The following is a 13,723-nucleotide window of genomic DNA, read 5'->3' on the forward strand; positions in this document are numbered from 1 at the left end:
TTCCTCGATGTGTATGCCCAGCAGTGGGATTGCTGGGTCATAAGGCAGATCTATTTCCAGTTTTTTAAGGAATCTCCACACTGTTCTCCATAGTGGCTGTACTAGTTTGCATTCCCACCAACAGTGAAGGAGGGTTCCCTTCTCTCCACACCCTCTCCAGCATTTATTGCTTGTAGACATTTGGATAGCAGCCATTCTGACTGGCTTGAAATGGTACCTCATTGTGGTTTTGATTTGCATTTCTCTGATAATGAGTGATGTTGAGCATCTTTTCATGTGTTTGTTAGCCATCTGTATGTCTTCTTTGGAGAAATGTCTGTTTAGTTCTTTGGCCCACTTTTTGATTAGGTCTTTTATTTTTCTGGGATTAAGCTGCAGGAGTTCCTTGTATATTTTTGAGATTAATTCTTTGTCTGTTGCTTCATTTGCTATTATTTTCTCCCATTCTGAAGGCTGTCTTTCCACCTTGCTTATAGTTTCCTTTGTTGTGCAGAAGCTTTTAATTTTAATTAGGTCCCATTTGTTTATTTTTGCTTTTATTTCCAATATTCTGGGAGGTGGGTCATAGAGGATCCTGTTGTGGTTTATGTCAGAGAGTGTTTTGCTTATGTTTTCCTCTAGGAGTTTTATAGTTTCTGGTCTTACGTTTAGATCTTTAATCCATTTTGAGTTTACTTTTGTGTATGGTGTTAGAAAGTGTTCTTGATGTCCATCAGCAGATGAATGGATAAAAAAGCTGTGATATATATACACAATGGAATATTACTCAGCCATTAAAAAGAATACATTTGAATCAGTTCTAATGAGGTGGATGAAACTGGAGCCTATTATACAAAGTGAAGTAAGCCAGAAAGAAAAGCACCAATACAGTATACCAACGCATATATATGGAATTTAGAAAGAAGGTAACGATAACCCTGTATGTGAGACAGCAAAAGAGACACAGATGTATTGAACAGTCTTTTGGACTCTGGGAGAGGGCAAGGGTGGGATGATAAGGGAGAATGGCATTGAAACATGTAAAATTTCATATGTGAAACGAATCACCACTCCAGGTTTGGTGCATAATACAGGGTGCTCGGGGCTGGTGCACTGGGATGACCCAGAGGGATGGGATGGGGAGGAAGGTGGGAGGAAGGTTCAGGATGGGGAACACATGTACATTCATGGTGGATTCAAGTCAATGTATGGCAAAACCAATACAATATTGTAAAGTAAAATAAATTAATTAAAATAATAAAAAAAGAAAAATATTGTCTTATGTATTATACATAAGATAAAAATCATGAAAAATTAAGTTGAAAGGTAATAAAAATATACTGAGTGAAAATACAAAAAGATATAATCAGTACTTTCTATAATCAGTAATTGTAATCTATAATTACTTTCTATAATCAGTAAAGAAAAGGAGGAAAACAAACAAATAGAAAAACAATGAATAAAAGAAATAAAATAGCCAACCATGGAATAATTGACAAATAAGTAACAGAACAAGTGCTCTGTCTCATAGGTAATGTTGGAAGTATTAGTTAAAACAATAAAAGAACATTTGTGTCTATTAAAAATTGATAATATAATATATTAGTAAGGGTTTGAAGAAATGTATACATGTATCTGAGTGAACTCTGGGAGTTAGTGATGGACAGGGAGGCCTGGCGTGCTGTGATTCATGGGGTCACAAAGAGTCAGACACGGCTGAGCAACTGAAATGAACTGAACTGAACTGATACATGTATTGTATATGTGGCTACTAATTAACAGCTTTTGCAGAAAGAATCTATACTTGAGGATTTATAAGATGCATACTATTTGACGTGGAATTTCTCTTCTCTATTTCTACTTTATAGAATATTCAAATACATTCACGGAGATGTATATGTAATAAAGTTTCATGTAACACTATCTACAGCAAAATGCTAGCCAAAACTGTCTGGAAAGATACAATCCAAATGTTAACAGTGTAACTGGAAAGGCAAAAAATTAGGAGAAAGGATTATGGAATCAGTTTTTATTCAATGTGCTTCTATTTTTTTATATTTTTTTATTTTTCAACTATGAATTCTTACATTAATTGTGAAAATCTTGAATTTCAAAAGTGATAAAGCAGAAGTGCAGAAATTACTCATCCTCTCTGAAAGTACAAATATACTGCTCAGAAAAAATAAAAATGAATGTACATAGTCATATCATGTTTCACCTTGATTTCCTGAGCATCAGTTAAAAAATAGCTCTGTGTATGGACTATTTCTTCACAATATATATGAGGGATACCATATGTTGCAGGAAAATCCAACCGAAATAGAGGAAAAGAATATCACTAATAGTTTCTGAATTAAATCTTCATCTTTCCATCAAAATTAATTCCACCTGAAATCAAGTCAAAGAAGGTGCTTGTCAACCCCTTCCCCATGCAGATGAAGTTCCAACATTTAAAGCATCTACATCAAATTTACAAGTTATCTTACATATGCAATTAACTTAATAACAGACCAGTGTCAGGAACACATTTACTTGCATCTTGCAGGTGACAGGTGGATGCACCAGAATGTCGACAACTTCATTTATCTTCTTACAGTTTGAGATCAACATTAGTATAATTCTTCTCACAAATAAAGAAAAACTGCTTGGTGCACACTGTGGCAGCTACTTTGGTTCCTGTGACATATGCACAGTTGTTGTTTATTTTTGAATTCCACAGATTTCTGTTGAAGAGGGGAAAAACAAAAATTGAGTCTAATATTCAGACATAAATCATATTTCCAGTAGGTATACTACTATAGACAAGGAGGGAGTTATATGTTTAGCTATCTCTCTGTTTATCCACTTAACAAACATTTCTAAAATATTATCATATTACCAAGATTCTGGAATGCAGATACAGAGTAAATCTATTTCTGTCCTCAAGAAGTTTACACAAAGGGAGGGAAAGATGCATTTATTTGGCACAGAAGAGTGGCTTCTAACTCAGACAAGGGGGAAAGAGTTTTCCAGAGAACACAGTTTTGATGTGGGAAGATTTTAGCTGACTCTTAAGGAAGACATACCACTTAGTGCAGAGCCCCTGCGTAGAATGTGATGCATAGTTTATGAATGATTAAATCAATACATGCACAAATAAATAAATGGTATAATTATCTCATAAATTAGTGACCCAGAGAAAACCATAATTCAAAAAGATGCATGCACCCAATGTTCATTGCAGCATAGCCAGGATGTGGAAATAACCTAAATGTCCATCAACAGAGGAATGGATAAACAAGATATAGTACATATATACCATAAAATATTACTCAGCTATAAAAAAGAATGAAATTGGGTCATTTGCAGAGACATGAATAAACCTAGAGATTGTCATACAGAATGGAGAAAGTCATAAAGAAAAAAACACATATATTGTACATTAACACACATATATGGAATCTGAAAACATTGGTAAATATGATCTTATTTACAAGGTAGAAATAGAGACACAGACGTAGAGAACGAACATATGGACACCAAAGGGAAAAGGGGGCTGGGTGGGATGAATTGGGAGGTTAGGAGTAACATATATACACTATTACTACTATGTATAAAATAGGTAACTAATAAGAACCTCCTGTATTGCACAGGGAACCCTACTCAATGCTCTGTGGGAAAGAAATCCAAAAAGGAGGGAATTTGTGTTTATGTGAGATTTATGTATATATGTAGCTGATTGAATTCTCTGCACATTAGAAACTAACACAGCATCATAAAGGAACTATAGTGGTGGTGGTTTAGTAGATAAGTCATGTTCAACTCTTCTGACCCCATGAACTGTACCCCGCTAGGCTCCTGTGTCCACAGGATTTTCTAGGCAAGAATACTGGAGTGGGTTGCCATTTCCTTCTCCAGGGCATCTTCCTGACCCGGGAATCAAACCCTGGTCTCCTGCATTGCAGACAGATTCTTTACTGACTGAGCTATCAAGCAACTAAAAATAAACTAAATTAATGACTAGGATCTAACCAGATGAAGAGTGGAACTACAGAGAATCCAGATAAAGGATATAGTATATACAAATGTGCAGAAATATAAAAGAGTGTATCTCATGTGATTAACTGCAAATTTGGAACAAATCTTTATTACAGCAAATAAAAAAGCACTCTAAATACTAGTGTAGTGTAAAAAGGACCAAATTCAGAAGTAGGTGACCTAGTCCTCAGCCCATCTCTGCCATTAATAGTTGTTAAGACTTTTTTAGTTTATTTATTAATAGTATCTGGGGGGGGATGTATATAATCTTAAAAATTATCATAGAAAACTACATCATGAAAAATGGGGAAAAACATAGTACACTGAGTCCAATCCAATTCATTTTCAGATTGTTTCTTAATGGTGTATTATTTGTAACATGAAATGGGCTTTGCTAGACAGTGAGGAAATCTAGATAAACAGTGAAGATATTTGATTTAGACCTTGGAACAAGTCACTGAGGGCTTCCCTGGTGGTTAAGCGGTAAAGAATCTGCCTGCCAATGCAGGAGACACTGGCTTGATACCTGGATGGGGTAGATTCCCTGGAAGGGGAAATGGCAAGCCACTCCAGTATTCTTGCCTGGGAAATCCCACAGACAGAGGAGCCTGGCAGGCTACAGAGTCACAGCTATAGGATTCCAAAGTCACAACAACCTAGCTACTAAAACAACAACAACAGCAACTAGTCACCGAAACCCTACATTTCCAGCTACCCTCTAATTATGTCTAGAAAATTCATTAATATCCATATTGATAATTTTTAAGTTGTTAAGCAACCATCAAATATTATGTGTTGTGTGCTGTGGATTAACAAAAGATGAGAGACAGAATATTCTAGATTGGATATGAGATGGTAAAAGAAAACAAAATGCTAATTAGGAGCATAAAAGGGGAACTAATTTCAAAGCAGGAGATCAAGAATGACTTCAAAGAGAAAATAAATTTTAACTGAAAGTGTTACTGGTTGAGGAAACCGCATGAATACAAGTTCAGAAGCATGTAAGTCAGCAGTGTTTTTTCTAATGCCAAGGATATTTTACAAAATTAAAATTAGTCTTAGAATTGCTCTTGAGGTCAGAAAATCTTGCTTAATGAAACTTATCTCTGCAATTCATTTCCATAGTTAAGTAAACTGAAGCTTTCAGGTGTTTTGGATACTTACAGTTTATATTGTATCAAGGAACCGTCTTCCCACATCCAGGGGCTGACACTTCCTTTTCGAGATAATCCAATCCAATAAAAATAAGACACCAAAGACTGAACAAAATTCTGCAAAGGAAGAACCCTACATGTAATTTAATCCCCAGCCTTTTTTCTAACAATAAAAGATGAAAATAGTGTGAACACACACTGCCATATTTAAAATGGATAACCAAGAAGGTCCTAGAACATGGAACTCTGCTCAATGTTATGTGGCAGCCTGAATGAGAGAGAAGTCTGGGGGAGCGTGGATACATGTGTATATTTGGCTGAGTCCCTTTGCTGTTCACCTGAAACTGCCACAACATTGTGTGTTAATTGGCTATACCTTTATACAAAATAAAAGAAAATAATGTGAACACAAACAATTATAATTTGATTTTTACCAAAATCTTTTTTTTTAATATATTTTCAATTAGAACTACTTATTATTGCCTAATCATTCCTTCCACTTCCCTCGTGGAAGGAAACACAAGAGACGCGGGTTTGATCCCTGGGTTGGGAAGATCCCCTGGAGAAACGAAGGGCTACCAGTGGAAACAGTGTCAGACTTTATTTTTGGGGGGCTCCAAAATCACTGCAGATGGTGATTGCAGCCATGAAATTAAAAGACGCTTACTCCTTGGAAGAAAAGTTATGATCAACCTAGATAGCATATTCAAAAGCAGAGACATTACTTTGCCGACTAAGGTCCGTCTAGTCAAGGCTATGGTTTTCCCTGTGGTCATGTATGGATGTGAGAGTTGGACTGTGAATTTTGAACTGTGGTGTTGGAGAAGACTCTTGAGAGTCCCTTGGACTGCAAGGAGATCCAACCAGTCCATTCTGACGCAGATCAGCCCTGGGATTTCTTTGGAAGGAGTGATGCTAAAGCTGAAACTCCAGTACTTTGGCCACCTCATGCGAAGAGTTGACTCATTGGAAAAGACTCTGATGCTGGGAGGGATTGGGGGCAGGAGGAGAAGGGGACGACAAAGGATGAGATGGCTGGATGGCATTACTGACTCGATGGACGTGAGTCTGAGTGAACTCCGGGAGTTGGTGATGGACAGGGAGGCCTGGCGTGCTGCGATTCATGGGGTTGCAAAGAGTCGGACACGACTGAGCGACTGAACTGAACTGAACCCACTCCAATATGTGCCAAAAGTATCAACATATTAAAAGATCCATTATTATTAAAGGACTTCAAAACAGAGCAACATGAAAAAAGGGCAACTCCCATGATGGTTTCATGAGAGACGCCTTTTTGTTCAGAAACTTCAGCTTGCTTCCTAGAGCAGATACACAACATCCTTACCAGAGCTTAATGTTTTTTCTGAGACAAAACTAAAACTGAGACGCTGTAATTCCCAACAAGGGATTCTTTTTATTTACTATGAAGTTTTCTATTTGACTTGAAAAGATAAGTCATTGTCATTTAACAAACACATGATTTTCAAATGTTCTTTAAAAATTTTGAGCAATTTTCTCCTTGCAAACAAAAAAATATGGGAAAAATTTCCAACTTTAGAACTCATTACCTGTTCATCCTCATCTTCTATCTTCAATAGATGGGAGCCCTGGTTGGTGCAGAATTTCCGACTCTCTTCAAAGGTTTTATCTATGTTAGAAAAATAGTAGCATTTCTTTTCACAGCAAGACCATTTGTTTTTGTATTCTTCTCTGGACTTTTCTTAAAAAAAAAAAAAAAGTTTTGAAGTTAGGTTGGACTGTGAAGAAAGCTGAGAACCAAAGAATTGGTGCTTTTGAACTGTGGTGGTGGAGAAGACTCTTGAGAGTCCCTTGGACTGCAAGGAGATCCAACCAGTCCATTCTAAAGGAGATCAGTCCTGGGTGTTCTTTAGAAGGACTGATGCTAAAGCTGAAACTCCAATACTTTGGCCATCTCATGCGAAGAGTTGACTCATTGGAAAAGACTCTGATGCTGGGAGGGATTGGGGGCAGGAGGAGAAGGGGACGACGGAGGATGAGATGGCTGGATGGCATCACCAACTCGATAGACATGAGTTTGGGTGAACTCCGGGAGTTGGTGATGGACAGGGAGGCCTGGCGTGCTGCGATTCGTGGGGTCACAAAGAGGTGGACACGACTGAGCGACTGAACTGAACTGAACTGAACTGAATTCTCTTCCCAGAAAGTTTTGCTCCAGACATCCTCCCCAGCTCTACAGGTCTTATTACTTTCCATGAGCTCTGAGGACATCACTGCTAACTCAAAATGCAAAATAACGTATCTGTCATCAAGAGGCAAAGAGTACTTTTCTTTTTCTGCAAAGTTTTCTCCAGGATGCCATGGGCACCAGGACATGAATGCAAGAGTAGGAAATATTTAAGAGGGAAAAAACTGTATTGCTTTTGATATTTAATTTTTGTATCAATACTAACAATGCTTTCCTCCAGGAACTCTCTAGCTTCATCAAAGTACAGTGATTATTAGTTTGGGCTTCCCTGGTGGGTCAATGGTAAAGTATTTGCATGCCAATGCGGGGACAAAAGAGACAGGTTTGATCCCAGCATCAAGAAGATTCCCCTGGATGAGGAAATGGTAACCCACTCCAGTATTCTTGTCTGGGAAATTCCATGGACAGAGGAACCTGGTGGGCTACAGTCCATAAGGTTACAAACAGCTGGACACGAGTTAGTGACTAAACCACAACAACAGCAATTATTAGTTTAAAGAAAGAAAAGAATTCATTTCTCCTTTCTCCTACCCATCAAGTTTTACCATCTGAAAAATGTAAGAACAAAAAGATATAGTTACTGAAAAAGCATCTTTAAAGTATTTTCATAGAAGACAAAACCAAAGTAACTAAATTATATTCTAGCAAGAATATTTTAAGCAACTAGTTGCTAATGCTAAGCAAAACAGACAGAAGGATAAAGTCCCACCAGAGTGCTTATAAAAACTAGTACATGGATATAGATAAGAGTCTTATTGAATTGACTGTTGGCCTGGAGAAACCTCAGGGAAGCTCTCTGAATTTTCAGGTTATCCATGACTTTGAGAGATAGGATGGGATTGCTTGCAAGGTAAATTTTACCCATATGACCAAGTCAGGAGTTGGGATATGTTTCAAGGGACTTGAGTTAGCAAAGTGATATATAGGACAGTTGTTGCTATTTGGTCCCTTAAGCCTTATCCGACTGTTTTTGCAATCCCATGCAACCCCAAGGAGCCTGCCAGGCTCCTCTATCCATGGGATTTCCCAGGCAAGAATAGTAGGAAGGGTGACCGTTTCCTTCTCCAGATCTTCCCAACCCAACAATTGAACCCACATCTCCTGCATTGGCAGGTGGATTCTTTACCACTGAGCCACCTGGGAAGTGACATAAGACAGTGTCATTTCACAAAGGATCAGTGGAAAATATTGTCTTATAAAGAAGCAGGAAACTACTAGGTAATTATACTATATCTTATGCATGGTATATAAATTAAAGGCACTGAAAGATTTCCTTTGCTGATTGATATGACTCTGAAAGAAACTCAAAAATTATTTCACTTCTTATTTTCAAAGTCAGTTAACTGACAGACCAATAAACAGAAACTACTAAATTTTGATTATCTACAGTTCAAAGATGCAGGCAGACCATGTGGCAAGAAATTGTATCTTCTTGAATGAAAAATATCTCAACCATACTTCACTTTTGTAGATAATGAGTTTAATAATAAAATGGAGATTGCCTGGCAATAATTCATTATACCAATTTTTAATTATGAGTGCTTGTATGTTACTACGTACCTGAGTTTAACCAATCCTTTGAAAAGCATTTGTTTTTCACAGGAGTCCTGGCTTTCTCATATTCCTGCGTGTCATTATCCAACATATTCTGATCATATTTCTGTGGGTCATTATCCAACATGTTCTGATAATTAAAAGAATTTTGAAAATCTGAAAATCATCAGCAGAAGACAGTTAGTTTAAAAGGTAAAATATAAACTTGTTACACTAAAATTTTCATTTTCAAAATGAAGAAAATATATATATAACATTAAAAATCAGAAAAAAAATTTAAAATCTTCTCCCATAATTTCAATTTTGTTTCTCACATTTTAGAAACTATATGAAAGAGTGAAATCATCAAATGTCAACATAATTCATTCCTGACTTTATTCCCCTTCACAAGACTAAACAGCAATATAAAAAGGTTGTGTTGCTGTTTAGTCACTCAATTGTCTCTGACTCTTTGTGACCCCATCGGCATGCCAAGCTCCTCGGTCCATGGAATTCTCCAGGCAAGAATACTGGAGAGGGTTGCCATTTCCTCCTCCAGGGATCTTCCTGACCTAAGGATCGAACCCGTGTCTCTTTTGTTTCCTGCATTGGCAGGCGGGTTCTTTAACACAAGCGCCACCTGGAAAGCCATGCAAATATCACCTGAAACTAACACAATATTGAACATCAATTATATTTCATATAAAAAATTAAAAACTTAAACTTAATATTTAAAAAGACTTTCTTCTTTGGATTCATGAATATTTTTTTCTCAAGTCCAGAGAAACATCTGGAAATAAGAATGTTTTTGATGTCAGAATGTGATTATCTCATTAGTCTTAACCTTGACTCTCCTTTTAGGAAAAGACAAAATGTTTAGATAAAATTGAACATAAAGAATGAAGTTTCTCAACCCAATCAAAAAGTGGAAAAAAGACCTAAATAGACATTTCTCCAAAGAAGACATACAGATGGCTAACAAACATATGAAAATATGCTCAACATCACTCATTATTCATTTCACTCGCTCAGTCGTGTTCGACTCTTTGTGACCCCATGAACTGCAGCATGCCAAGCCTCCCTGTCCATCACCAACTCCCAGAGTTCACTCAGATTCATGTCCATCGAGTCAGTGATACCATCCAGCCATCTCATCCTCTGTCGTCCCCTTCTCCTCCTGCCCCCAATCCCTCCCAGCATGAAAGTCTTTTCCAATGAGTCAACTCTTCCCATGAGGTGGACAAAGTATTGGAGTTTCAGCTTTAGCATTATTTCTTCCAAAGAAATCCCAGGGCTGATCTCCTTTAGAATGGACTGATTGGATCTCCTTGCAGTCCAAGGGACTCTCAAGAGTCTTCTCCAACACCAAGTTCAAAACCATCAATTCTTCGGTGCTCAGCCTTCTTCACAGTCCAACTCTCACATCCATACATGACTACTGGAAAAACCATAGCCTTGACTAGATGGACCTCAGTCGGCAAAGTAATGTCTCTGCTTTTGAATGTGCTATCTAGGTTGATCATAATTTGTCTTACAAGGAGTAAGCGTCTTTTAATTTCATGGCAGCAATCACCATCTGCAATGATTTTGGAGCCCCAAAAATAAAGTCTGACACTGTTTCCACTGTTTCCCCATCTATTTCCAATGAAGTGATAGGACCAGATGCCATGATCTTTGTTTTCTGAATGTTGAGCTTTATGCCAACATTTTCACTCTCTTCTTTCACTTTCATCAAGAGGCTTTTTAGCTCCTCTTCACTTTCTGCTATAAGGGTGGTGTCATCTGCATATCTGAGGTTATTGATATTTCTCCCGGCAATCTTGATTCCAGCTTGTGCTTCTTCCAGCCCAGCGTTTCTCATGATGTACTCTGCATATAAGTTAAATAAGCAGGGTGACAATATACAGCCTTGACAGATTCCTTTTCCTATTTGGAACCAGTCTGTTGTTCCATGTCCAGTTCTAACTGTTGTTTCCTGGCCTTCATACAGATTTCTCAAGAGGCAGGTCAGGTGGTCTGGTATTCCCATCTCTTTCAGAATTTTCCACAGTTTATTGTGATCCACCCAGTCAAAGGCTTTGGCATAGTCAATAAAGCAGAAATAGTTGTTTTTCTGGAACTCTCTTGCTTTTTCCAACTCTCTTGCAGATGTTGGCAATTTGACCTCTCGTTCCTCTGCCTTTGCTAAAACCAGCTGGAACATCTGGAAGTTTGCGGTTCATGTATTGCTGAAGCCTGGCTTGGAGAATTTTGAGCATTACTTTACTAGCGTGTGAGATGAGTGCAATTGTGCGGTAGTTGGAGCATTCTTTGGCATTGCCTTTCTTCAGGATTGGAATGAAAACTGACCTTTTCCAGTCCTGTGGCCATTGCTGAGTTGTCAAAATTTGTTGGCATATTGAGTGCAGCACTTTCACAGCATCATCTTTCAGGATTTGAAATAGCTCAACTGGAATTCCATCACCTCCACTAACTTTGTCTGTAGTGATGTTTGCTAAGGCCCATTTGACTTCACATTCCAGGATATCTAGCTCTAGATGAGTGATCACACCATCATGATTATCCGGGTCATGAAGATCTTTATTGTACAGTTCTTCTGTGTATTCTTGCCACCTCTTAATATCTTCTGCCTCTGTTAGGTCCATACCATTTCTGTCCTTTATCAAGCCCATCTTTGCATGAAATGTTCCCTTGGTATCTCTAATTTTCTTGAAGAGCTCTCTAGTCTTTCCCATTCTGTTGTTTTCCTCGATTTCTTTGCATTGATCACTGAAGAAGGCTTTCTTATCACTCACTATTAGAGAAATGCAAATCAAACCCACAATGGAAATATCACCTCACACCAGTCAGAATGGCTGCCATCAAAACGTCTACAAACAATAAATGCTGGAGAATGTGTGGAGGAAAGGGAATCCTCTTGCATTGTTGGTGGGAATGTAAATTGATACAAACACTATGGAAGATGGTATGGAAATTCATTAAAAAAAAAAACTAGGAATAAAACCACTGTATGACCCGGCAATCCTACTTCTAGGCATATACCCTGAGGAAACCAAAACTGAAATACACACATGTACCCCACTGTTCATTGCAGCACTACTTACAATAGCTAGAACATGGAAGAAAACTAGATGTCCATCAACAGATGAATGGACAAAGGAGTTGTGGTAAATATACACAATGGAATATTACTCAGCCATAAAAAGAAATGGATTTGAGTCAGTCCTGAGGTGGATGAACCTAGAACTTATTACACAGAGTGAAGTAAGTCAGAAACAGAGAGATAAATATCATATTAACATATTCTAACACACCTATACAGAATCTAGAAAAATGGTACTGAAGAATTTACTTACAGGGCAGCAATGGAGAAACAGTCATAGAGAATAGACTTGTGGACACGGGGAGAGGGGAGGACAGGGTGAGGTGTATGGAGAAACTAACATGGAAACCTACATTACCATATGTAAAATAGATAGCCAATGGGAATTTGCTGAATGTCTAAGAAATTCAAACAGGGGCTCTATATCAACCTGAGGTGGGGTGGGGGCGGGGGTTGGGGGGAGGGATTTGGGAGGGAGATGGGAGGGAGGTTCAAAAGGGAGGGGATATATGTATTATACCTATGGCTGATTCATGTTGAGGTTTGACAGAAAACAACAAAATTCTGTAAAGCAATTATCCTCCAATAAAAACATAAATTAAAAAGAAAGGAATTAAGTTTCTGTAGAATACTTACACTTAGTAGCAAAAAATGCTGATATTCCCAAAAGGATGACACATATAATTCCTAGTATTACTGCTACAATACATCCAGAAGATGATGCTCGGAACGCTGTCAAAAGAATGTGTAAACTGGAGATAAAATGTCACAAGGCTACAATGTAGGTAATATTCTCTGAGTTTTTGTCTCACAAAAGCATACAGATTAAGAATGAATTAGCACTGTCATGAAGTAGCTATTGTAACCCACTCAGTTCACAGGGGTATCATTTCACTTATTAAAAAAAAAAAAAACTTACCATCTATTAGAAGTATTTGCCTCTGTTTTTAAATCTTTGGTGTTCCCAATTTAAACATTATTTGGTGATGTAAAGGAAATAAGGGGAAGGGATGTAATTTTTCCTATTCTTCCCAAGTGACATTTACTTTTTTAAAATCACCAATCTGGCCTTTCTTGTCTTGCTTACAATGTGCATGGCATTTCCCTCATTTGGAGCTGCACAGGTGCATTCAGTCATGTCTTTGTGACCCCATGAACTGTAGTCCTCCAGGCTCCTCTGCCCATGGAATATTCCAGACAAGAATACTGGAGTAGGTTGCCATTTCCTACTTCCTCTTAAGTCTTATTACTTCTAGGGTAGAAAAGAAAAATACCAATACCAAAAATATTGATTTTAAAATTTAGATGACTGCTAGATCCCTTCCTAGTTGGTATTCAGAGGAGGGATGTAGTAATAGAGTGTCTCTGAGTAAACAAACATAGAACTAAGAAATACTAATTACTATAGTCAATTAAGACCTAGTCAAGATTTAACTGAAAGACTAAGGGAAGAAATCACTTGCATTTCTATATATTAACAATGAAAAATCAGAAACAGCAATTAAGGAAACAATCCCATTCACCACTGCAACAAAAAGAATTAAATATCTACGGAAAAAAAAACTACCTAAGGAGACAAAAGAACTGTACACAGAAAATTATAAGACACTGATGAAAGAAATCAAAGACAACATAAACAGATGGAGAGATATTCCATATTCCTGGGTTGGAAGAATCAATATTGTCAAAATGACCATACTACCAAATGCA

The 13,723-nt window shown here is 37.6% G+C and overlaps 1 protein-coding gene across 1 annotated transcript in view; it reads right to left on the reverse strand.

Moving 5' to 3' along the window:
- Positions 1-2,032: 2,032 nt before the first annotated feature.
- LOC120858839 (C-type lectin domain family 7 member A-like) overlaps positions 2,033-13,723 on the reverse strand; it is a 48,035-nt gene continuing 36,344 nt past the window's right edge. The window contains exons 4-8 of the mRNA XM_040235177.1: positions 12,650-12,745; positions 8,938-9,087; positions 6,719-6,870; positions 5,161-5,267; positions 2,033-2,702 (exon numbers count right to left, since the gene is read on the reverse strand). Of these exons, the coding sequence (XP_040091111.1) occupies positions 2,570-2,702; positions 5,161-5,267; positions 6,719-6,870; positions 8,938-9,087; positions 12,650-12,745 (638 nt within the window). The 3' untranslated portion in view covers positions 2,033-2,569. The remainder of the gene's footprint in view (positions 2,703-5,160; positions 5,268-6,718; positions 6,871-8,937; positions 9,088-12,649; positions 12,746-13,723) is intronic.

This window comes from Oryx dammah, unplaced genomic scaffold (assembly GCF_014754425.2).
Source record: "Oryx dammah isolate SB20612 unplaced genomic scaffold, SCBI_Odam_1.1 HiC_scaffold_29, whole genome shotgun sequence".
In the NCBI taxonomy this organism is placed as follows: domain Eukaryota; kingdom Metazoa; phylum Chordata; class Mammalia; order Artiodactyla; family Bovidae; genus Oryx; species Oryx dammah.